The sequence below is a fragment of the Strix uralensis genome, chromosome 13, assembly GCF_047716275.1.
Source record: "Strix uralensis isolate ZFMK-TIS-50842 chromosome 13, bStrUra1, whole genome shotgun sequence".
In the NCBI taxonomy this organism is placed as follows: Eukaryota; Metazoa; Chordata; class Aves; order Strigiformes; family Strigidae; genus Strix; species Strix uralensis.
In genome coordinates, this window is record NC_133984.1 from 11,411,936 (window position 1) to 11,437,615 (window position 25,680).

At 39.6% G+C, this 25,680-nt stretch overlaps 1 protein-coding gene across 4 annotated transcripts; it reads left to right on the forward strand.

Annotated features, from left to right (window-relative positions):
- The first annotated feature begins 56 nt into the window (after window positions 1-56).
- On the forward strand, window positions 57-25,637 carry OGT (O-linked N-acetylglucosamine (GlcNAc) transferase). 4 transcript variants are annotated; one of them, XM_074882479.1, is made up of 22 exons: window positions 57-329; window positions 3,946-4,126; window positions 5,182-5,425; window positions 6,850-6,918; window positions 9,871-9,987; window positions 11,359-11,438; window positions 12,856-13,051; window positions 13,291-13,431; window positions 13,646-13,746; window positions 13,944-14,097; window positions 14,199-14,300; window positions 14,567-14,746; window positions 16,013-16,171; window positions 17,807-17,896; window positions 18,954-19,079; window positions 19,841-20,011; window positions 20,134-20,250; window positions 20,330-20,497; window positions 22,602-22,754; window positions 23,471-23,723; window positions 23,904-24,027; window positions 24,605-25,637. In XM_074882479.1, the coding sequence occupies exons 1-22, from the start codon at window positions 293-295 to the stop codon at window positions 24,777-24,779; spliced, it is 3,138 nt and encodes a 1,045-aa protein (XP_074738580.1). In that variant the 5' UTR covers window positions 57-292; the 3' UTR covers window positions 24,780-25,637. The 4 variants fall into 4 exon arrangements, with proteins under 4 accessions (XP_074738580.1, XP_074738581.1, XP_074738582.1 ...); XM_074882480.1 differs by having other exon boundaries at window positions 60-329; window positions 3,976-4,126; XM_074882481.1 differs by lacking the exon at window positions 57-329 and adding an exon at window positions 462-697.
- Window positions 25,638-25,680: the final 43 nt, after the last annotated feature.

Sequence of the window (25,680 nt, forward strand, 5' to 3'; positions counted from 1 at the left end):
CGGAAGGCGGGCTTGGCGGAGGCAGACGGAGGAAGTTCCGGTAGGGGTCCATCCGCCGCACAGGGGCTCCATACGGCCCCGCTGGCTCCGACCGGACTACTTGCCGGGGGGAGCTAGTTCCGGCGGCAGCCATTCGGCAGTTTGCTGCCTCCGCCATTTCGGGAGCCGCCGCCTCAGCGCGCTGGGACCGTGGGCAGCTCGGTCCTGCGCCGCCCGCTTTAGCCGAGTGGGCCTCTCCGCACCCGCGGCCCTCCTGCTGCCTCCACCAGACCCGCACCGGCCCCCTTTCCCGATGGCGACCTCCGTGGGCAACGTGGCTGACAGCACAGGTACCGTGGCCTGCCGCGCGGGGACGGGCGCGCCGGGGGCCAGCACCGCCGCAGCCCTGCAGAGGCCGGGCCCTGCCCTCGCCCGGGGCCGCGCCGGGCTCGCCTCGAGCGCGGCGCTCCCTGCTCGCCGGGCCCCGCTCCCGGCGGAACTTTCCAGAAGCGGCGGCCTGGGCGAGGCGGTGGCTCCCGGCGCGGCCCCCGCCGCCTTTGTGCTTGTCTCCCCGAGCCGACGGGCTGCCGGCGGGCCCGGGTTCGTTCCTCGGCGGGCTCCTGTCGGCGTTGCCCGGCTGCAGCCTGCGAGCCGCTCCTGGAGGAGCACGGCGCGTTAGTGCGGTGCTCTCGTATTGCTATATTTATCCGACTATCAGGTGACTGCGTTTTTCTAGAGGACAGAGTAGGGTAAAACCTGACCCAAAACGTACGTTGACTTGTCCAGACTCTCTCGCTACACTGAAGGAGCAGGTCTTCTGTGGCATAGCCGAGAAGTACAAGCTTTTCTGGACAGTAAGATAGCGTGTTCTAGCTAAGAAAGACCCTGTCCTGCATTTAGTTTAGATACCCAGAACTTGAGGGATGGGGGAGAGGAGAAATCTCGCTTTCCCTGTAGAGCAAGAAGAAGAAGTATTATGCTTACTGAAAGGATAACACAGCTTTATCCACCAGATTTTGGGGGGTTTCTGTAACCAGAGAGAAGGAGGGATGTGATAAGCTGAAACTATGTCTGGGAAAGGTAGGAAAAAAATAGGATCTATGGGGAAAGATGGCATGGCAATGCAGAGATAGGGATATAAAGGGAAATGGTAACGTTACAGAAGAGGAGATGGAGAGGTTAAGTGCTGCAATACGCTATTTCGTTGCTCCTCTAGTCAGCGGTGCAGCATCCTTGCAGCCTTGGTCTGTAGAGGTGAAAAGAATTCTGCACGCCTGGGGAGAGTCTTGTGCTCTTTCTCACCACCACCTCCCAGATGGAGTGGCAACTGCTCCTCTCCGGGCCTAGATTTTATCTAAGATTGAGGATGAGTGTATGGTAAGCGATTAGGATGTTATTTCTGGGGGAAAAATGGCCTTTTGTGATTGTTTTGTGCAGACTTCTATTTTGCTTGTATTCCGTAGAAGTCTCAGGAAGGGTTGTTCTTGTAGCACGTACTCGGCTTTTCCAAGGTCATAGTCAAATCATGTTGCACGAGTCAGCCTAAGTACATAAATTCATGTATGCAAGACCTGATAAGGGATTCTTCTGGCTGTGACTTTTCACTGCAATTATTTTCTTTAGAAATGGATTCAGTGAGCAACCACTGATGTCTGTGTTGTGGATTCTGTGGGTTGCAGAACTTTTCTTCCAGATAACTTTCTATTAAAAGCTTAGCTCATTTTGAACTTCGTGATAGAGCTGTCCACTTCCTACGTTTCAATGAACTTCTCAAGGGTCATTGTTAAAATACTTGTTTAGAGGTAGATGACTGGCTATTTTATGCTGAGTGATTGGTTTGCTATATCTCTTTTTGGGGGACTGTGTTGTTTTGTGAAGAGACTTGATAAATGAAAGAAAATCTTAGTGTTTCACTTATTTTGTGGCTTTTGTTAGAAATTCTTATTCCCACGTGTTAAATACAGTATTTCTGCACTGCCTTCTCTCTTGACCTGAGAGCTGCAACTTCAGTTTCACTTCTTGCTTAAATAGGCAAAATGTAGAATTTAGATAATGGTTGGAAGATTTTTTCTGAGTGATTATAAGCATTTAAGTCTGAACTTTTGTTGGTGTTTTTTTTTCTTTAGTTTTGAAATTTAATATACCACTGAAATTTATTTGAAGAAGAAATTGCTCAGTTAGGTCCATGGGACATGCTCTTCTACCCACCTTCCCTATGTTTGTGCCACCAGTAGGACTTGAAAATACACTGACTGCCAGAGGGGCTAAACCTGTGTGGCTGTTAATGGCAGAAGGGAGGGAGTGAGGAACAGCATGTCGGTACTCCAGTGTCATTATTCCTGTCAGCACCTTGGACTTTCATAAACGGTGCTGTCATTCTCATGTTGAGGAACAGTTGTAGCTGTTTACTGCCAGTAGGTTTAACCAGATACTGAAGTCCACTTTTCCCCTTACTCAGAGTTTGGAAAACTGTTAAGCTAGGGTCCTAGAAAACAGGAATCTAACCTGAATGAAGATATTTGATTAGTAATTTGTTAAGTATCAGAAAGAGAGTAGTTTCACTAGTTCTAATTTACGGTGAAACAAAGTTTTCAGCACTGACAGAGACAATATACTGTCTGGAAAAACAACTTTAGTTACATCATGTAGTGTTTGCAATCTTCTCTTCAAAACCTGCTAGTGCTTAAAAAGCAATTTTGAAAGTAATTAATTTACATCAATCCCAATTTCATAAAATAAACACTAGTAACTCTGTACCGAATCTTTTTGTGATTATTTTCCTATCTTTAAAGAGTCTCAAAGGATTTTTGTGGCACTTAACTGCAAAAAAAACGTGTACTCAGATATTGAGGTGCTTCCTTGTATTAGGAAGGATTTATCTGTTTCACTTAAATGAAACTGTAGGTCCAAATGGGAAGTGTTTCATGAATGTAATTGACTGCTGAGTACTGGAAATACTGGACTTCAAGGAAGAAAAGTAAGAGATACTTGCAGTAATCAAACCTTTTAATAGTAAGAGTCATTGGTATAAAGGCAGAATTTGAAGGCCAACACTTCCTTCTAGGTTGAATGGTTGTGGATTTTTCCAAGCTGTACTTGTCTATATTTAATACAGAACCGTGCTTTGTAAGAAATTTTATTTACTTTTCACACTTAAGATGCTTTGTCTAAAACAGGTGGTGGTTTATTTAAGTATTTTGTTCTCCACACTTGTCACTCCTATTCCAGCTAAGCCTCCAGAAGTAGTAACTCCTTTCGTGTACCCTGTCTGTTTAATGGTTCCATCTGTAGGCCAGTTGCATAATCATTGAAGTGTGTGTTTGTCTCTCATCAGATCCTGTTCCAAGGCCAATATTTTTTTCTGTAAAGGAATTTTTACTCATTATAAAGTGGAGGAGTATAGAGGATTCAAGGAATATTACACTGCTCTTTTTAAAAGGACTTTCACTACTGGCACAGCAAAACTTTATTTTGTTAAAGTCCTTTGAAGTCTTTGTCTGCTGTCCTTCATTTCCCCATTAAGTTTTTAGAACTTGTTTTTAATACTACAAAGCAGAAGATTTACAGTCTTGGGGGGGAGTGAGGAGAGTCATTGTTCTGTTAGCAGCACTTCTGCTGTTATGAACCAAAGTTCAGCGTCATGTCAGGAGTCTCAATATATTTCAAGTTAATGGAAAACAATTGACTTGCAAATATTCACAGTCATTACAGTCTGCATGTTTCCTAGTATTAGCTGATGAAGTCATGGACTTGTACAGATAATGTTAGAAATATCGTAGTAATAGGGTGGGGCATAAAGATCTGAGAGTTCAAACTGCTACATGCTGTAGTGTTTTATGTAATTTCAAACATTTTCATCCTTCAGTTGTGTACACTTTTTTTCACATTGTTTTGTTTTGGTTTTTGTTTTGTTCCCATTATCTAACTTTTTGTTTTCCCCCCTTAAATGTTTTGGTGATTCTCCAGAACCAACGAAACGTATGCTTTCCTTCCAAGGGTTAGCGGAGTTGGCTCATCGTGAATATCAGGCAGGAGACTTTGAAGCAGCAGAGAGACACTGCATGCAGCTTTGGAGACAAGAGCCTGATAATACTGGTGTGCTTTTATTACTATCGTCCATTCACTTCCAGTGTCGCAGATTGGACAGGTACGAGACCTGATGCGTTCTGTTAAGCTTTCTTTATAGTTTGCAGCTCTAACAGTACTGAGCGTAGCTGACAAAAGTTCTGTTCTAGCATTGTTTTCTTTTTTTTATCACTGAACGCAAATACTGACTAACTTCATGGCAGCGGTAAGGACTAGTCAAAAATAATGTTCATCCTTTTTGAATTTTGTTAGGGTAAGAGAAATACAAATCGGAATCGAGAGCTTTGCAACAAAAACAGATCTTGCAATTATTCTCATGTTATTTTCATATTGTACACATTAATATTGGAGTGTCCAGTGTGCTTGTGCGTATTGGAGGTATTTACATGTGTAAACAAAAGCTTTTCTTTATTCCACCTGCATTGTGGAGGTTTGTGGTTTGGTTTTGGTTTTTTTTAGTTGCAACACTGCTGCAAAACAGCATGATTAATTAAGGATTTTTGTCATCTGAAACTTGTATCTCTCTTCTTTCTGCTTGCCTGTTCCTGATCTTGCTTTCTGTGCCTCAAGCATTTTGAACTTGTTCTAGCTGTAAATCTGCATGTGCTGGTGAAGGAAGTAAGAACTTTTCACTGAGATTTGTTTTATATAGGCTTCTCAATGAAGTTGTAATAACAGTTCCGCTATGGGAAAATAAAATGGGGGAGGGTACAACAGAATTTTACATCTACATCTGTCAGCTATGTCCTGCTTCTTGAAAAGAGTATCAAGTGGAATATTGCTTAAAGCATACAAATGTTGGAAGAGGCTTCACAGGATTTCTGTAGTGTTTTCTGCAAGTGCATTGAGTTCAGATTTGGTGAGGCGATTTGAACCCTGCTGATTGTAAATGAGAGTTGTCTGTCTTCAGTAGAATCTAAAATAGGAACAGGAGAAATGATAATTTAAACTAGGAGAAGCTAAACATACAAGACAGCTCTGAGTCCACATTTATTGGCTGTATGTTTGGCTCGCTTAAGCATGAATGTTCATTAAGTAACTAGGTAAACAGGCAAACACTAAAAGTCAAGGGTGGTTCGCTTTGGTTTTTAGCTAACTTGTCTTAATCTTCTCCAGGTCTGCTCACTTCAGCACTTTGGCTATTAAACAGAATCCACTGTTGGCCGAAGCTTACTCGAATCTAGGCAATGTGTACAAGGAACGTGGACAGCTACAAGAAGCCATTGAACATTATAGACATGCACTACGCCTCAAACCAGATTTCATTGATGGATATATTAATTTGGCTGCTGCGCTGGTAGCTGCAGGTGATATGGAAGGAGCAGTACAGGCTTATGTGTCTGCCCTTCAGTACAACCCTGTAAGTAACGCTTTATTTTATAGAAGAACTTCATACTTTACTACTGTCCCAGGGCACACAAATAGCAGGTTTCAAAGGATGAACAAGTGATAACCCTTCCCTCTAACCTGTACATTATAAACTCAACAATCTACTTAATACTTTTCTTAAGGATCTTTGAAAGACTTCTGTCACAAAAAGTTTTATATCACAATACAGTAAGGGCTGCTGATTGTGTACTTACCTGTATTGTTGAAATAACAAAAGCAAGGAATTGGTTTTGTGGTTTGGTTTTGGTTTTGTTTTTTTTTCTCTGAAGTCAGAAATGTCATGAGAGTTGCCTTGGTTAGATTTCCACTGTGGACTGGTTTACAGAAGCATCATTTTTGTTTTATAGGCTGAAACTGAGTGTCTGTAAGTGACTCCTATAAAATAGATCCGGTGTTTGGATTTTTGGTTGTAGCTGTTTTGAATTGACGTTTTTAGTAAACAGTATCTGAGACTGCTATCTTCTGTTTATTTTGCATTGTACTCAAATAGTTTGTATAGTATTGCTCAGCATGATGAAAGTATCTGATTGCTATTTGGTCATACGTTTTGTCAAAAAATACTTAAGATGCAGCATCAGTCTGGTGTGCATATGTCCTTTTTCCTTTGGAAAAGCGAATGTGAACCCAGTCCATCAGGAGCTCAGAATCTTGTTTCACTGTGTTCTCCAGCCTAGATGAACTTGTCTAACTTACTATGCTAAGTGGTGTGACTAGTGGAGTTTGTGCACTGTTTAGAAGTACTGCAAGATGGTGTTTTCTTACAGGACTTCAGTTTTGTTTAGGTTGGAAACTTCTTTTGTTAGCGTTGACAAAAGTGTCCCCATTCTCTGTGGTCTTTACTGCTAGATAATGCAGTTGCAGCCTGTGCTGTGGTTACAAATTAAAGAACAAGAACACGTGGCAAGGATGTTGAAAATAGATGAATTAGTGGGAAAAACAGGGAGAAAAACTGCTTTGGGGATACAGGAAGCAAAATCATTATATACTTAAAAGCCATAACAGCAATTGTGCACTTTAAGAATACAGGTTTACAGTCATGCTAAAAAAAAAAAAAAGGCTTCAAATACTTATGTATGGCAAAAGAACTTAAGCTGCTGGGGGGGGGGGGGGGCAGTTGGTTTTGGTTTTCTTTTATATTTCTGTATAAAGAGGAATTGTGTGAAAAATTATTTTCTTAATTTCTACTTCTTTATGGTGGTATTTGTACAGTACTAAAATCGGTAAGATTGTCAGCTGTAATGTTAGGTCAAGAAAAATAACTTACATTTGTGATGTATTTATTAAGAATATAAAATAAGCTAGAGAGAGACTGGGGTGTTCCTTTGCAAGTTCTCTGTGAAGACCTTTGGGGTGTCTGAAGGCCTGAAGCTGATGGTGTGACTTTGATTTTTTCAGGACTTGTACTGTGTTCGTAGTGACCTGGGGAACCTGCTCAAAGCCCTGGGTCGCTTGGAAGAAGCCAAGGTAGGTGTTGGGTAGAATACATGTAAACGTCAGTGTTTTGAAAAATTGAACTTTGCACCAAGTCTTCAAATCTGCGTTGATCTACAGACAGTCTGAAAAACTGCGGAAAACTGAAGGCACTGAAACACCCCAGAGTAGTTGCAGGGCAAGATATGGCATGTCCATGTTTAAAAGATGGTTTAAGTCAAGAAACGGAACATTACCGAGCCTTTCCGCTGAACTAGACTATCTGATACCATTCTGAAGTATTGGGCAGGGGCTCCATCATGCTCTTATCTGGAAATAAGTAACAGTCCTTCAAATCTGAGGCTTGCCTGCTGGTGCCAAGCAGAGAGCCTGTGGTTAGATCGAGATCCCTGTACGATGCAGGTGCTATTGAAAACGCTGCTCTTCTAAAGTCCTTTGTGGCTTGTAAGTGGAGAAGAAACTTACCCAAATGTTACCTTGTAATATGGGCTTTTAAAGATTTTTATTCTTTTAACTTTTCCCTTCCCTTGGTAGTGGAAGAAAGGCTAGTAAATACTGCAGTATGCAAACCCCCCGAATACCTTTTCTTCATGTCTTCCCTCTCCCCTCCCCCAAAATAAAGAAATCGGAAGGACAAAGCTGGTTTGTTTGGGAAATGAACTGATCGAAAGAAAACTTGCTGTAGTGGAAAGGTGGCTTCTAGCAGTCTTGTGTTTCCTAAACTGAGAATTCGAACACCAAGATGAGTTTAAAATTCTTGGCGTGTTAAAACTTGGATTGCACAAAGAAATTGTCTTGTTACAAGCCACCTTACGCGTCCGCGCTGCAGGGGTGAGGAGTGTGGAGAAATCGGAAACACTCTGGACTCCACGTCTGTCACTCCAAGCCCCACGCGCATGCTAAAAAGTGGAGTGTATGAACAGCGTAGCTGTCTGTTTGGCTGCAGCACCATTTGGGGAGGGTTACGATCTTTACGGGGTTGTGGGAGTGCAGGTTCAAAGTTCATTATTTTTTTGATTTCTCTTAACAACTTGGATGTGCGTACCATCCTAGGGCAGCCTGATTGATTTGGTCAGATCCAGGTTGAAAGTATTTTGTAGCAGCATTTAGAGTTTGAACAGTCTTTGAGACACTTGGTTCTCAGCCCACCAAGCGGACAGCTAACATGAATTGCACTTCACTGCAGCTTTAGTGTGACTGGTATAGGCCAAGACACTGCGCCTGCCTTAGGTTGCTGACTTCTTTGTTTCAGAGCTCTGGAGACACCTAGTTTGAAAGTGTTATTCCGTTTTGTGAGAACTTAATAAATGAGGAAAAACATCCTGAGTAAATTGCAATGTGTTTCTTTGGTTATCAGTCCATTTGAAAGATCAAGCCAGCAGATTCCTTACAGTTTGAACTAAAATTTAATTTCTTTGTAGATATTTCAGAGCCTTTCTTCCAAAAAAAAAAGTCCCTGCTGTATGCAATTGCCCTGATTAACCCTCTCCCTTCTGCATGTCTCCCTTGTTACAGACAGATTGTCCTCATTCCCATGTGTTAAGACATATCCAAAAAAATGCAATTGCTTTGTTGAACTCTTACTAATGATCTTGTTTTATTTTCTCTCTTGTTTTTGGTTTTTCACCACTGATATTGTATTTAGAAGGTTTCAGGTGGGTGAAACCTCCTATTCCATGCGTAAGGTGCCTCGCTGAAGGGAGCTCGAGGCCTGGATCTAGGGCAGACACACACCTCCTCCTCCTCTTCCAGCAAGGAACGCACCGAAAAGTCACATGATGAGAAATATGGTAACGGGTTTGTAACTGCCACAGCAAAACCATTTGCCTCCATGCCTGAATCTTCTGTCTTGTGGCTTCAGAAACAGCTTAAAATATTTAATTACAAGCAAGTAATGTAAGAATATTTTATACTAGTAGCCACAAATTCTTTCAAAGAAATAAAGTAAAAGTAAATTAAAATATTTTTTTAAAGAAATAATTGGAGATAGTTAATAGTAAAAGCTTCTAACTCTTCTGGTTGTTCATTTTTTTCCTTTTTTCTTCTTTGTTTGGATTGCAGCGTTCTGCTCTTCTGATGATGCGCTGTGATCCTGCAGTAGCGCAAAGGCTGCGCAGCGGTAACGCGCATTGCGTGCGATTAAGCCCTCGTGAACGGTTGATTAGATGATTAATCTCTGATTGGGTGACTGCCCAAGCTCCAGGCTGTAGCCTTTTGGATAAAATTTGGGTTGTAACGCATTTAGAGTCCAGACATCAAATTCAATATGCGAGTTTCTGCATGGGCCTGTCTGGTAGATTAATGATTCTGGTTGGCCGTTCACTGATCTAGGGGCAATCAATATAGCAAAGCAGTTCGCAGCGATAGCGTGGCGCCGTGCTGTTTAGGATGCGCAGCGATTTCTTGCGCTTGCATTACAGGGACCTAAACCTTCATGCAATCCTGTCATTTGAGGTTTTGAAGCTGCAGATTGTATTTGAAGAAACTGGGAAACTGGGTGTCATCTCACTTGACGAGGACAATTAAAACCGAAGAATGGCTTCATCTTTTTCAGTAGTTTTTCTAGGTTTTTTTCAAGTAATTTCTATCTGTTTTAGAATATTTCACAATTTAATAATTTTGTTTCATGGTGAAGTTGGTTTTACACGGTAATTTTTTTGGTTTTATGCACTTCAAGGCAACAGATATTTTTGCTGAACTACTTGAATGATTTCTGAGGTGATTTCTGTGGTGACCTGGTCCAAAGGCATGTTAATTTCTTATCAGCATAACTGAAGAATGGTGGGCTTGCACCTGGGTTTTGGTTTGCGCTGGCGCAGGATCAACAACAGTTTGCAGCGCATTAGTTTTGGCGCAAGCTAGCCTATACTGCAGGGTCACTTTTGGCTGGTTAGAGAAGGCATACTAACAATTTTTTTTCTCTTTTTTTTTTCTTTTTACAAATATTCCCCTTCCCTTGTATCTCTCTTCTTTAACTGTTCCAAGGCCTGTTACTTAAAAGCAATTGAGACTCAACCAAACTTTGCAGTGGCTTGGAGTAATCTTGGCTGTGTGTTCAATGCCCAAGGAGAAATTTGGCTTGCAATTCATCACTTTGAAAAGGTAATTACCTAAGCCAGTTTCTCTGCTAGATTTTAATGTACGTGCAGTTGGCTGCTTGTAGGTGATAGAAATATTTTGATCAGCAGAGAACTTTTTAGGATCCTGTTAGTTAACATCCTATATTAATAGTTTGGGTTTTTTTTTTTTTTTACTTTCTGATGTTTCAGACTGCCTGTATGCCACTAGGGAGATATCTTTAGAATTGCCCTAAGGACATACATGTCAAATATAAGAAAATTCATTAAGTTGTTTTAGAGTCCTTTTCTGGAATAAATTTTTTAAAAATCTGATTTGATGAGAATAATGTTTTGTGTGTGAGGGACAAACAGCTTCCTGCATAAAACAATTTTTCGTTGTGATTTTGTTTCAGGTATTACTGTTCTTTGAGTAACTGAGGAGAACAGTTTTAAATGACACACTAATTCCTCTTCTCCAGGATTATTTTTTGCCACTATTGTTTCAGACTTCTCTAGATTAGGGTCATTAACTAGTTGTCTGATACCTTCTAGTTAGTATTTAGTTAGCTTCTTAATTCAATTTGTACAAATCTCTTACATTTCTAAAATGACCTAACACTGGATTTAAGATGTGGTGGGCGGTTTCTTCCTGATATTTTTGACTTAAGATCTACAAAAATAATTATAACTGCTTTGGATTTTTTTTGGATCTGTGTCTAGTTAGTGATAGATTATAAAGTATTTTAATTTGCAAATAATAGTTGCCATGAGAAAAACCGTGAGAGTGTGGCCTGTCAGATACTCAGATGTAGCTTATTACTGCATCTTATGAAAATTTATTGGTTCTTAATTTTTTTGCATTTTATTAATTTTGAAGGGAGTGAAAATGTTTTCTTTTAGTTAAATGGCTACTGAGTTTTCCTACACATGATGCATTTGCTCTTTTCTTGCTCTTGTAAAATGGTTCCTATTTCCCTGGGCTGCTAAAGTTTTTAAATGCTGTCTTGCTTTGCAGTAGATGAAGGATATGGATTGGGTTTTTTAGGGTTTTTTCCCCTTAAAAACAAATGAAAGGCAACATAGCAAGCGTAGGCAGGAGTGTTAAGTATGATCAGAGTAACACATTTAACACTTTGTTCTGCAGTAGTTGCAACTACTAGGTAAGCAAATGAATAAATTTGAAGGTAGTGTATGCTGTAGTTTCTAAAGATAACTAACTGATGGTCTGTGATTGATTTATATAACTTGTTTTCCTTCCTTTAGGTTATTGATAAAGTCTTAGATGCTTACAGAATGGGTTTGTCAATTTATTTTTTTTTTAAAAAAAAACAATAACAAAACAAGAAAACCAAATAGGTTTTGTAGAGAATGTGTTTGTATTCATGCTCAAAACTTACTTCAAAAATATTTTCAGGCTGTAACACTTGACCCAAATTTTTTGGATGCTTACATCAATCTGGGAAATGTCCTGAAGGAGGCACGGATATTTGACAGGTGAGCAGATCAGTGCTGTTGCTCTGTCGGTGGCCTGTCAGATGTATCAAGATACAAATTAGGTTCCTGATACAAAATCTCTTTGGACACTATAGCAAAGACTTCTGTAGGCTAAGCAAGCAAATTACTTTGAAATGCATACAGAGCAGATTACTGAAATAAAAAAAAAAAAAAAAATTCCCGTGGAATGTGTTCCTTTGTGTTACTCTCCTGTATTTAATAAAATGTTAAAAATGAGAGTTTCTGAAAGTATTAACAAAAATAGATTTGAAATTAAGGCTAGGGATGGGTGAAATAAGATGTCCGAGAAAGGCATGAACCCCTGACTTCTCTGTTTTCATTATGTGATCTACAACTGTCTCTTCTAAAATTTTCCTTCTGTGTGAGACAAGCTGAAATGCTGAAATTCAGCTAAGTTTGATTGAATATTCTGTGTTAGTTATGTGCCAGCATCATGTTATTTCATAGGGTTGCAGTACTGGTGCTGTCTCTTTGAACTAACTTGTTTTTGAGACCTCTAATCTGATACATGAATCTTTTGTTTCTGGAAGAAGATCCAGGCTATGTTGTTTATATGCAGTGTACCATATTGCACCTCTTAATTGGATTATAATTTCTGGTAGCTGTGGTTTGTGGCTCTGAATTTAATAAAAGCTTGCAGGGAACAGGTTAATTATTGTAACTAGCTACACAGCACAGTGTAAATCATTCAGTGATTCCTGTTTTAACCGTGAATTAATGGTCCAAACAGGGGCATGTTTCCTCATCGTTTTAGACTTTACATCACCTTTTTAAGAATTTACTTAAGTATACTGTTGTGATTTTTCTAGAAATCAGATTTGAATACATCAGTCATTTATATCATGCTGTAGGAGCGTGTAATTAAAGATCTCACTTTTGAACAAAGTGAAGTTTGAAGTAATAAGTAAAGCATGATATATGTGTTAGGTTAACAGAGAGCATAAAGACATACGATACTGTTTACGTCATTACAATTGAATAATAAACGGGAAAAAAATGGAGCAGAGGTCTCGTGCTTATCCTAGTAATGAAGAGTGTTTAAAAAAAGTAGACAAAGCTTTACTTTCTTTCCAGAAGACTTAGTTGTTTGCTATACAGCATCAGGTAGGAGGAAAACATGCCTGTTTTACAAAGTACTACTTCTAGTGTGCTAGTCATTACAGAATACAGCATGGTTTTAAAGTAACATGATTAATAATAATTCATTCCTTGATTGAGTTTTTAATTCAGGCAGTATTCTTCTGTATTTTCAGTAACATTTTACAGGACAGATTCGTGTGCGTTAATAATACATATCCCTTGAAGTTTGTTTCTTTTTATGTAGGTTGTTTTTATGACCAAGGTAAAATAAATTTCTGCTCTGTGGATGATTGTTCACCTCTTTTTCTTGTTACAGAGCTGTAGCAGCTTATCTACGAGCCTTGAGTTTGAGTCCAAATCACGCAGTTGTGCACGGCAACCTTGCATGTGTGTATTACGAGCAAGGACTAATAGACCTAGCAATAGACACCTACAGGAGGGCTATTGAACTACAGCCCCACTTCCCTGATGCCTACTGTAACTTGGCCAACGCCTTGAAGGAGAAGGGCAGTGTAAGGAGTACTTTTTTTCCTTTTAAAATTTTTAAAAGTACAGTGAATGTTTATTTTAGACACCAGCTGTCACCAACTTTATTATGATGGGCTGTTACCCTCGTTTACTTAGTCATAAGGACAAATAATTCAGGAAATCCCTACTTTGAAACTGTTAAAAGTGGTGGTATAGTGACTTCTCATAAACAGTGCTGTTACAAAAAATATCACCATATTAACAGTATCCCTTTTTTTTGAAGGTGGTAGAAGCAGAAGAATGCTACAATACAGCTCTTCGACTTTGTCCCACTCACGCAGATTCTCTCAACAATCTAGCAAACATCAAACGGGAGCAGGGGAATATTGAGGAAGCTGTCCGTCTTTATCGGAAGGCTCTTGAGGTACAGTTGAATGTGGTGAGGGAGAGGTGGGAAAATAAAGTTGGGAATGTGTAATACGACACAGGTTTTTTTCCCTCTTCAGTCATAAGTGGAGGAAGGTCTGCTCAGAGACCTGAGTCATGTAAAAAGAAGAGTAAGACGTGCACAAGCGTTTTATTTTTTTATGGTCTATTTGGGGCATTCGAGAGACAAATTCTGCTTCTTTTTCTTCCAGGTGTTTCCAGAGTTTGCTGCTGCGCATTCAAATTTAGCAAGTGTTCTGCAACAGCAAGGAAAGTTACAGGAAGCTCTGATGCATTACAAAGAGGCCATTAGGTAAGTGGATACTGTCTGTAATAGTGCCAGCCTTTCGTAACAGGAAAGTGCCATAGATTTGTACAGAAAGTGACTTACAGTAGCATATTTTAATTCAGATAGTTGCTTTGCAAACCCAAAAGTCTGGGGATGGGTATGGTTTCTCACTGGAGGAGGAGCTTGTATTGTTCATGACATATAGTATCTTTATTTCTCAGAATCAGCCCCACATTTGCAGATGCTTATTCTAATATGGGAAATACTTTGAAGGAGATGCAGGATGTGCAAGGAGCTCTGCAGTGCTACACCCGTGCCATTCAGATAAACCCAGCTTTTGCTGATGCCCACAGCAACCTGGCCTCTATTCACAAGGTAGCACATGCGAATGATTCACTCTTAGAGTATGGTGGGGCACTGTGGGTACTTACCCTGAGTATATTTTTATCTGCTGACTCATTTCTGTGTCTTTACAGGATTCAGGGAATATACCAGAAGCCATTGCCTCTTACCGCACTGCTCTGAAACTGAAACCTGATTTCCCAGATGCCTACTGCAATTTGGCCCACTGTTTGCAGGTGAGGAAGATGAGACTTCGGTTGTAATTCTTAAGATTCCTCCGCAGCATATGATAGGCCTGATCACCTCAACCAATTGCTAATTTAAATGTAAAGGGTAGACTTAAGTCTTAAAAGGGAAGATAAGATTATACAGTCATCGACAGTAATTACTGAAGTTCTCACTTCCATTTTTGGAAGAAGGATTAGTTTCAACTTGTGAAATATGTGATACAGATCAAAGGATGCTGTTGTCCTAACATTATTTTAATTTTTCCCTTTTCTAGATTGTCTGTGACTGGACAGACTATGATGAAAGAATGAAGAAGCTGGTTAGCATTGTAGCTGATCAACTGGAGAAAAACAGACTGCCTTCTGTCCACCCGCATCATAGCATGCTGTATCCCCTTTCTCACAGTTTTAGGAAGGCTATTGCTGAGAGACACGGAAATCTGTGTTTGGACAAGGTAGGAAGCTTTATACAGGCCAGTTGTGATTGAAGTACTTTCTGGTTTTGCCTGTTCCTACTGAAAATCTAATACTCACATACTGTTAGCCTTTGTCAGGTTTCAGAGTCACTGACCTGTAGAGAGATAAGACATGTGTTACTCATCTAGTTTTTCAAAGTATATACAAGGGGCGTTTTGGAAAAGCAGAGTGAGTAAATTATTCTTCCTGACAGTAAAACAGATCCAGGCAGCTGTGTGATAGTATTTCTCAAAATCTGGTCCTTTCCAGCATCCTGAACCTGACCCTTGCCTCTCGTGAATCCTTGCTGGAATGTGTGAGCTTTGGGTTTGATTGGCTCCAGGATTTCCAAATGCACTCGCTTCAGTGGTGATGGCAGCAATGTTACAGGGGTGATGCGTCACAGTAGGAAGTACTTGAGTATTCGTTGTGATTCTGGTTTGGAGTATTTTGTGTACAGTGGAGTAGATTCTACCAAAAACATATCTTCTCGTGCTGTAATTACTTAACTGCACGCCATTTCCACAAGACTGCACAGCACCCCAGCTGCCAAGAATGCAGTTGCAGTCAATTGCACATTCTTTAAATATTGATGCAACTTCTTTTTCTCTTCAACCAGAGAGCCATAGCTGTTGGCACTTGTGAATGTTGAGACGGAGTACTTGAGCGGGTTGCCAGTTACAACTGGAAATATGCTGTCAGTCAGTGGAAGGGTCTGATTAGCTAATGTAAAGATCTCAAACTTCAAAAGATAACACTTAGTTTTCAAACTGGCTTGTCTCAATAGCCTGATAATTCTGTCAGTGATAGTGGCCACAAGCTGATGTCTGGGGAAGATGGTGAGCGTAAGAACAGAAACCATGCTGTGGTGCTTCACAGGAATACTGTTCTGGTCACAAGTGGCTTGTAGTTTGAGAATTTCCTGGTCATAGTGGTGTGGTATCAGTATATTTAATAATCAGGGGTGAAATACTTCAAAAATAAACTGGTAGAAGAGCAGAAATGTCAACTTGGAGTAGTGATGTCTGTGTTTATATTTGGCTGAATGTAGGTGTGTGACATCTCGTAACACGGTTTGTGGACGTTGCACTTGGGTCCAATGGAATACATACAGTGCAGGTTTGAAACAGCAAATGCCCATAGAACTCTTACTTGAATGTGGGATAAAGCTAATCCTACAAATTCATGGGGTTTTTCTGTCCCTCTGTTCAGTATTGGTTTTGGTTCCTGAGCTTTATAAACAGTTGTGTATGTTTTCTTGACAGATTAATGTTCTTCATAAGCCACCATATGAGCATCCCAAGGATTTGAAGGCCAGTGAAGGTCGACTTCGTATTGGCTACGTGAGCTCTGATTTTGGAAACCATCCAACCTCACACCTAATGCAGTCAATCCCAGGCATGCATAACCCAGACAAATTTGAGGTAAAAATACAAAATGGCATGCTTAAAGCTTTAAATACGGCTTTAAGTGGCACTTTCTTTTTCTTGGTACAGGCAGGTAAACTAGGGAAGGGCAAATTTTTGTTTTTAGGGTGGGTTTTTTTTGTTAGCGGGCTTTTTTTAGTGGGTTGAAGGTTTCTCCAGCCTGAGTCATCCTCCTTTACCAGTATGAAGTGTTACTTAGAAGGTAGGCAAATTAGATACCTGTCCTTAGAATTACTGTAGGTAGGATTTGTGGCCCTTGGAAAACTTTTTTTAAGCTTCAGCTTCTGTTCTTTGAGTAGATATGTTTCAACATCAAGCTACTCCTGGCTGGTTACTTCTGGTTTACGGATACACATCCGTTTTTTTTGTTCACAATCTGCTGCTGGTTTTTTTACGAGTATTTTTCTCTGGGACACCTGAATCACAAACATGAACTTCAGATTGGTCTGGCTACTCCTTTTTCAAAGGGAAATGATACGCTACACTTACTCCAGGACGAGCGTATACAATTTAGCAATGCTAAAGACAGTCACATCTATATTTATTTGGGTGTCGTGTTAAGGGATTGAGGCTGTAAATAGAACTAATTCCCAGTTACGTTGCTTGTCCCATGACTGTTTAAATTGCCCCGGTTTTGAGCTCCTGTTTTCCAAGATGTGAGAACTTGCTTATCTTTGTAAAGGGTTGTAAGTCTTCCCTTCTGGCAAAACTGGTTTTTATTAATCTTTTTTGATTGGTTGGTTTGTTTTGGTTTTGGGCTCTTTTCCCCTACCTTCTTGCTTTTTCCTCATCATGAAGTCTTTGTAGTCTGAAGTTCTTGTGGCAAAGCTGCATACTTGAATTGTTATCAGAAGTGTGACTATGAAGCAGGTTTTTTTGTGAAACAATTAAATTGGTGGTCTGAGTACATGGGATGTGGGGAGAATATACCATTTAACCTCAAATCAGCTCAAGACAAAGGACAGTCTTTCTTAGTCTGGATTTATAAAGCTCTACAGAGCTTAATTTAAATATGAAGTAGAAGTTATCTATTATTTTACTAAAACCATGCTTTTGTCCTGCAAGATAATAAATTCTCTGTATATTGGTTCTATATCTGTACGTGCTAGGTTAGCTACAGATGCCTGTTTCCATAACCTGTCAACCTTGAGTTTCTCAGATACATTTGCAGCTCCTTAATTGGAGAGAACTAGTTACTGTTTAAAGAATCTGTTAAAAAGCTTCCCCAAGGCTTAGCTCATCTGTTCAACCTGAGTCATAATTATGATTCACTAATTACAAATTCAAAGGTGCCTTTTAAAAGGTGTTCTTAAAGAATTTAATGCTTACACAAATCCATTTGTTAAAATTACTTTACCCTGCACTGATGAGAACGTTGTATATATGTCTGGGCAAGATGCAGTGCCATGCTCTAGTGCCATGCTCTGGTGCAAATGTGTCAAATGCCCAGTGCCCCGTGGTTTTGGACTTCTTTCTCAACTGGTAAATGCCACATAAATAAATGTAATTTGTATGAAACTAGATGCAATTTTGGTAATGTAGTTTAAAATTGCAATACCGTATGTCTTATAGCAAAATTACTTTGCTGACAAGTTGTTGCAGATACTCAATTTTTGGTGCCTCGTATTCTAGGTATTCTGTTACGCCCTGAGTCCTGATGATGGTACAAACTTCCGTGTAAAAGTGATGGCTGAAGCAAACCATTTCATTGACTTATCTCAGGTGAGCCTTTTTGATGCACTGACTTTAGCAGACCTAAATGAAGAAAGAGATCAGCCTGTAGTTTGAGATCTTCCATTGCAATTATTTCTTGAATCAGGCTGATGTTAGTCTTGAGAATTCTGGAGTTTGTAGATGTATTGGTGTTACGCCTTACCTGGGATGCGGTGGTTAGTGCATGACCTGTGTGATTATTAAAAAGTAATATTAGCAATATTGAATAACTGTTCCATTAGGTCATCTAAACGGCATGGATTAGTCAAGATGCCACAACTGCAAATACATTCAAGCTTGCTTTACTCCAGCGAAGCAGGACGGAGGCTTAATGGGGAATCTACCACTTGCCCTACATGAGCTTTGATCATTATTAATTAGCCTTAATGGAGTGATGGTCGTGGGGCTGTTCTGGTTTTTATAGGCTCTGTTGCTAGCCTTTGGGTTTTGTTTTACTGCTACTGATCTAGACATCTATCAAATACTTTCTTTTATCTGCTTGTAGGTAATGACTAATAATATAATTAATTCTTGGAGGAATTTAAAACTGTTGAAAATTGTTTACCTTTCAGTATCTGACAGGAAGTAATTTCCAAGGCTTTGCTGTTCTTCTTGAAAGTCATTGGTAATACTTTGTGTGAAGTTCCGCTCTTTTTTGGTTTTGATTTGGCCGAGAGCTGAAGCAGTTTCAGTGTTGCTTGAAGTTTCTTCTGTGGTCCATTTGTGATATTTTTCTGCATGACTTGCTAGGCTTGGCAACACTAGGTATCACTCCTCTGATTTGAATGTGTTGAGGCAATATTAAGTACCACAGTCAAAATTTCTGTTGGTAACTGCTTCAAATGTGTCTAGAAAACTTAGGTTTTTCTGGGCTTCAACAGGGGGGGTTTTGATTGAGTTGAGGACTTACACCTCTGTAAAACCAGGAGTAACGAGATTTAAGTCTCACCTAAATTAAATTATGCAGTTGACATTTATCCACTGGTACACTGATGACTAACCACATTTATTACTGAAAGACGGAAAACAAAAATAACATTTATTTATGTATGTATTTATTCTTCAGATACCATGTAATGGAAAAGCAGCAGACCGCATCCATCAGGATGGGATACACATTCTCATTAATATGAATGGTTACACCAAAGGAGCCCGAAATGAGTTATTTGCCCTGAGACCAGCACCTATTCAGGTAATTGAGTTAGAGGGCTCTGTATCTCAAAAAAACCACTGTGAGTAGGAATAATTTTTCTTATTCTTCTGGCAGAGTAGAAGAAACATTGAAGGTTCATGTTGATCAGTGAGAGAGACTTTTTTAGGACTTAGTGTATGTGAGACAAATAGGATCATTCTGACGAAGCAGAGTAGCTTGGGGGGGGGGGGCGGTTTATGTGCTTTATGGGCAGTTGACTGTCCTGAAAGAGAACTCCTTAATTCTATGACGTTCTTGTACACCACTGGCTTTCTTGCATTAGTGAGAACAAAGAAGGAGTATCTGAAGCAGTTGTGGAAATGGGTTGTTGAGTTTTAATCTCTTTAGGCTTAGTGAAATTCTGGTTAGAATAAATCGGAATCAATGGCAGTTATTGTTTTGACTAAGGTTTTTCTAAAATGGCTGTGGAAAGAGAATGGGAGAAGCCTGAATCAGAGTCACTCTAGGCTACGGCAGTTGTCTCAGCTAAGAGAAGCTGTATTCACTGATGGTTAGAACTCTGGCTATAGCTGCACGTAGTTAGATGCTTTGGCCTTTTGCTTGAAGGGTCAATTTTAGAACATCCTTGAACTGTTCACTGTCTCAGCAGTGAAAGTTTGGGGTTAGAGGTGGCTCTTCAGTTGATAAAGCACAAGAAGGAACAAGAATCTGTACGTGGAAAATATAACTTAAACTGTGTTGATTTTCAACTTCCTTTATTTTTGCACCTGGGACTGGAGCCTTGCTTTCTTGTTTCTTAGGCAATGTGGCTAGGGTATCCTGGAACCAGTGGGGCGTTGTTCATGGATTATATCATCACAGATAAAGAAACTTCCCCAGTGGAGGTGGCTGAGCAATATTCAGAGAAATTAGCTTACATGCCAAACACTTTCTTTATTGGAGATCATGCCAACATGTTCCCCCATCTGAAGGTATGTAGGAAGATGGGGCAAGGAAAGTAGGTGTTTTCCATAGCTGTCTTTATAAAATGGCACTTAATTTAGTACTTGGTAAGGGATGTTGTAACTCTCTTTTAAAACTTTTTTTTTAACAGAAAAAAGCAGTCATTGATTTCAAGTCCAATGGTCATATTTATGATAACAGAATTGTTTTGAATGGCATTGACTTGAAGGCTTTCCTTGACAGCCTCCCTGATGTCAAGATTGTTAAGGTGAGAGCTACTCCTTTGTGTGTTCAGTCTTAGGGACTGAAGCCAGTACTGTCTCTCATGCTTATGTGATTTATCTTAGATGAAGTGTCCTGACAGCTGTGACAATGCAGACGGCAGTGCCGCCCTCAGCATGCCAGTCATTCCTATGAACACAATCGCAGAAGCTGTGATTGAGATGATTAATCGTGGGCAAATCCAGATAACTATCAATGGATTCAACATCAGTAATGGATTAGCAACTACTCAGGTGAGGCACTTCAAGATGCTATTCTCTTGGGTTTTCTGTTATATTTGTATGTTTTAACATAACAAGGAAGAAAAACCTCCAAACAAATATCTGTCTTCTGTCATGTTGATTTGTTTAGTTCTTGTACTGAATGAAACTCGCAAATGTGTTATAAGCCACAGCTGTACTGGAAGATGATCTTTCCCCTTAAAGATAGAGGGATTATATCAAAAGGTATCTAAAGTCCAAAGAAATCTAATCTTCTTGCATAAAGATGACACTTGGTTGTTCAGAATTTGAAGGCAAGACTTGCTCATTGCCTGCAGCTTACAGGGCATTTGTGAGCTGTTACCCAGTTTTGGTTGTGTTTTTCCTTTAGAAAAACATTGCTGGGAAATACAGGCAAAGTTACTCGGCTGTATCTCAACGATGTTTATTCATCTCCTTACATCTTTCTGAACTATGTATGCACTGTACCACCACCTCTCAGTGCTTAATAGTTCTTGGGATTTTGGTGATAGTGACGGTTACTTCTTCCTTTGCAGAACAGCTTTTTCTTTTTAGAAATACTGTATTTTGATATTTCTTGGGATTTTGGTGATAGTGACGGTTACTTGTTCCTTTGCAGAACAGCTTTTTCTTTTCAGAAATACTGTATTTTGATATTGGCATAACTCTTTTGACTTGTGAATGTTTTTCAGTTTGCAGTCCTTCAGGAGACTCTCATGTCACTTTGAGACCTCTGTTATCACTGTTCTATCCATAATCTCATGCCTTGGTTTCTTTTTGTGAGTTCGTTAGTTCACAACTGAGACTTGCCTTTAAGTTATGTCTTAGTTTGGTCAGTAAGCTTATTAGCATTTTTTTCTGAAATGGTTGTCCCCGAGAATAATAGAGAATGATTGTCTTGGCACTCCACCAGCAAGATGAAACAATCTAAGCTCTGTCGGTGTGCTTTTAAAACAGGAATTCTGTCTTTTGATCACACTAATATAACCCTTCTTTGTGCTTGTTCTAATTTAACACCAGCTACTTTTGGGCATAGGTCGACAAGAACTGTGCATTCTGTTTCTGAGGTCTCCTCAGTGACCTGGATAAGTAGCACTTTTACCAATTGTTGAACTAAATTATCTCATGCATCTTCTAATGGAGTCAATGACAATGAGTCATTGTCATTCACGTCAAATTTGTCAACAGTACACTTATTTTGGCTGGCTGCACTGCCACTGAGCTTAAATTTTAAATATATATGTATGTAAAATATATATATATAAAGAAAAAGGTTCTAAGTACCTGTTTTTCCCTGTCTGTACTGATGTTTTTATCTGTCTTTGATCCCACCATTGCCTCTCATTATTTAAAAAAAAAAAGTAATTAAAAATTATACCTCCATTTTACTAATCCTCAAGACTCTTGCATGGTATTGTGATTATCCCAACTTCATCCTCTGCTGCTTTTTCTTAGCATATTCCTATTCTTTGTGAAGGCTGAAAGATCCATTCTTTTTTGAAAGTCCATTAATAACTCTTCTAGTCTAATTTTCACCATTTCCCATTTATTGCCTTGTCAGCTAGTTCCTTACCAGTCTGTCAGTTATGTATTAGTCTGTATCTTCAGTCTTGATTATCTGTTCTGTGCCTATTGTATTTTATCTTAAAACCAACCAACCAAAAGAGAACAAACCCCCACCAACCAGACAAAAACAAACCACAAACCCCCTTTTGCTTTCTAAATACTTTTTTATTCTCCCTTGAAGTCTTCATTTCCTTGAGAACAAAAATGAAATTAAGTGACCTTATGGAGGGGAGGAGTCTATGTGGAATGCCTCTTTATATGATTCTTTTTTCCAATTATTCCAGTTACTTAGAATTTCAGGGAGATATAGTAAGGGTGTGAAAATGCCCAGTGTTTTGTGCCTTGGTAGTTGCTATCCACAAGCATGTAGGGGTACCAGTTAAATTCTTGTTATGGGTAAGTAGACAACTTTGGTATAGTAAAACCAAAGATATGCTTACTGTAAGTTAGAATGCTAACAAATGTTGCCATGTGTCTCAGGACAATTCCACGGGGCATAGTCCTGGTTCTTGCAATTTTGGTGTTCCAACAGCTTTTTTTTTTTCTTTAGATTAACAACAAAGCAGCAACTGGTGAAGAAGTTCCACGAACTATAATTGTTACTACCCGTTCTCAGTATGGCTTACCAGAGGATGCTGTTGTATACTGTAACTTTAATCAGCTGTATAAGATTGATCCTTCCACTTTGCAGATGTGGGCTAATGTGAGTATCTGTATCTAATACAAAAATCTAAGGTCAGACTTCTGGGGCACAGCTGTTCTGTTCAAGTTAGCAGAAACTTCATGCAAGTTAAAACTGTAACTGTTCTGTGGAAAACACTGACCCTGATTTGTTTGAATCCTTACAGTGCTCATGTTTCAGGACTTAATGTTAATAGAATGTGGAATTTTAGACTGATTTCAAATCTCATCTTTGCTTCTAGCCAGTGAAAAATTATGTCTTGGACAGCTAAAGTGTGTAGTACTCAATTGTGAAATAAGTTTGGTCTTCTGTAGTCTGCACAACGAAGTCATAACTGGCCTTGGCAGTTGGTAGATTGATAGATCTGAGCACTGAGTGTCTGTATCAAGATCCAGTTTATAGTTTATTGCTGAGAGTTACTTGAGAGATAATTTTTTTTATATTCCGTAGCATGGGCCTATAAATAAATGGGATCACAGATTTCAAGGCTTACTCTCTTAAGTACTGTTCTGTGAACTGTTGCTCAGGGTTGTTGTCTCCTTCAGTGGGTTTAGAAATGAAATCCTGATATTCCACTTGAAATAGTGATATGTTTTTTTCCTGCTGTATACCTCAAAAGATTAAAGTATTGAATGATTATGCCTTTTGCTTCATTTTGGTATGTGGTAATCTCTAGTTCAAAAAAGGAAATGTTTCTGACCGAACTTTCTGTATTTGCTTCTTTATTTTTGTTATAGATCCTAAAAAGAGTTCCAAACAGTGTGCTGTGGCTGCTACGTTTCCCAGCTGTAGGAGAACCCAATATTCAGCAATATGCACAAAACTTGGGTCTTTCCCAAAACCGAATCATCTTTTCTCCTGTTGCCCCCAAAGAAGAACATGTGAGGAGAGGCCAATTGGCTGATGTTTGTCTAGACACTCCGCTTTGCAATGGGCACACAACTGGGATGGATGTGCTCTGGGCAGGGACTCCAATGGTCACTATGCCAGGTAACGCAGCGGGGAACCTGCGTAGAACAGATGGGTTTGAATATTGTTAATTTTTTAATAAGAGACAGCAAGCCCAACAGACTTCGTTGCCTCTTGTAGAGGCAGAAGGAAAGTAACTCATACTCTGCAATTTTGATAAGCTTACTCCTGTTACCAATTTATTTTCTTTTTTTTTAACAGGCGAGACTCTTGCATCACGAGTTGCTGCCTCCCAGCTTACTTGCCTGGGTTGTCTTGAGCTCATTGCAAAAAGCAGGCAGGAATATGAGGATATTGCTGTGAAACTGGGAACTGATCTGGAATAGTAAGCAAACTTGTACTGTGTAATGTGGTAACATCAAGAATGTAAATGCTATATTTGGGCACAGTGCTGAGACTTATCGGTAGTTTTAAATCTTGCAGCTATTTTAATATTTAAAATAGCTGGGCAGTCCTTGTCTAGAGGTTTCTTGTCTTGCAGTTTAAGTCAGCTTCTGCTTTTACAGTAAACTTAACAGCGCTCCCAATTGAGTAACAGGGCTACCTGTTCTGAAGGAATTGCTCATGTTCGGGCTTTTACCTGGTAAAGAGTGCAATTATAGTTCACCTTTTGTTCCTTTTATATTGAAGATTAAGCAGTTTGTCACTTACTGCAAGTTAAAATTGCGCTGTAAAAAGTTACCGCAGTACAAATAATGCCATAGGTTATTAATGTTGCAGCTTTTCTGAGTTGAAGTGGTCATGCTGATCTTTATCAGAAATGGTGAGGGGATAAAACAGAAATAGGAATTTGTTGGAAGTGGGGGTGCAGTTCCAGGTTAGCTGGAAATAGTAGATCTCAAAGTAAACAGTATTATGAAGTGTTCGGAACCTCTCGTAACTGCTTTTAACTCTTTTTGTAGCCTGAAAAAAATACGTGGCAAAGTCTGGAAGCAGAGAATATCCAGTCCTTTGTTCAACACAAAGCAGTACACAATGGACCTGGAGCGGCTTTATCTCCAGATGTGGGATCACTATGCTGCTGGCAACAAGCCGGACCACATGATTAAGCCAGTAGAGGCCAGTGAGTCTGCATGAAGAGAGACTGTGTGCCCACCCAGAACTCTCCAGGAACTGAGCCTCTCAAACACTTCTGCAGAGATGATGAGCTAAAAACTGTGCATTTCTACTTAATCTGCCTGGTACTCTGTGGCTGAAGTAATACATGATGGTGATTAAAGCACAGCCAGACTTATTTCTTGCATGATAGGAAAAGACTCAATGGAGCCTGGGATCCTTTTATTCCATGAGGAATTTGAATGGGATTGAGCCGTGTACATGTGAGCCTGTGTGTATGAGTGGTAGTGGTTGCTGGGGGAAGTCTGAACTGCCCAACCAATTATAATTTCATGGATTGATTTAATCTTCCTATGAATCTCTCTCCTTTTACGTGGACTGGGAATTGGAGCATTTTAACATTTGATTTTGGGTACTCCAGTTGGTCTATGTGTGGTTCTCCCATGACAAGATTTCCAGCTAGCGAGTGTTGCTCCCTGCATTAATTTCTAAACTGTGTGGACTGAAAGGGCATATTTGCTGGTGTAGTCTTTTTTTATAGGTTTTATAAACCACTTGAGCCTATATCAGCCTTTTAATGTTTGACCTCTGTTTTGGAGCTCTCTGTAATGTGTTGGTTTAGATAAGGACTTTGGTTTTTTTGTTTTGTTTTTAAGCTTCACCAATAACTCAGCTAATTGGCTTCATGATGGCAGCTCCTCTGTTGAAAAACCAAATTTGATTTGAAATTAATCCTCCCCACAAGTGTTTGAGGTAAACACAAACTGGTGCCAAATACAGATCTTTCAGGAATGATTGTTAATTATGTATAGAGTCACAGTCCTAGGTACTGTAGCAAAGACTTTAAACAAAAAATAAAGCTTTGGTTTGCCAGTTTGACTGATTTGACCAGCGTTTCATGTTTTCTGCTGCCTCTCTTGTG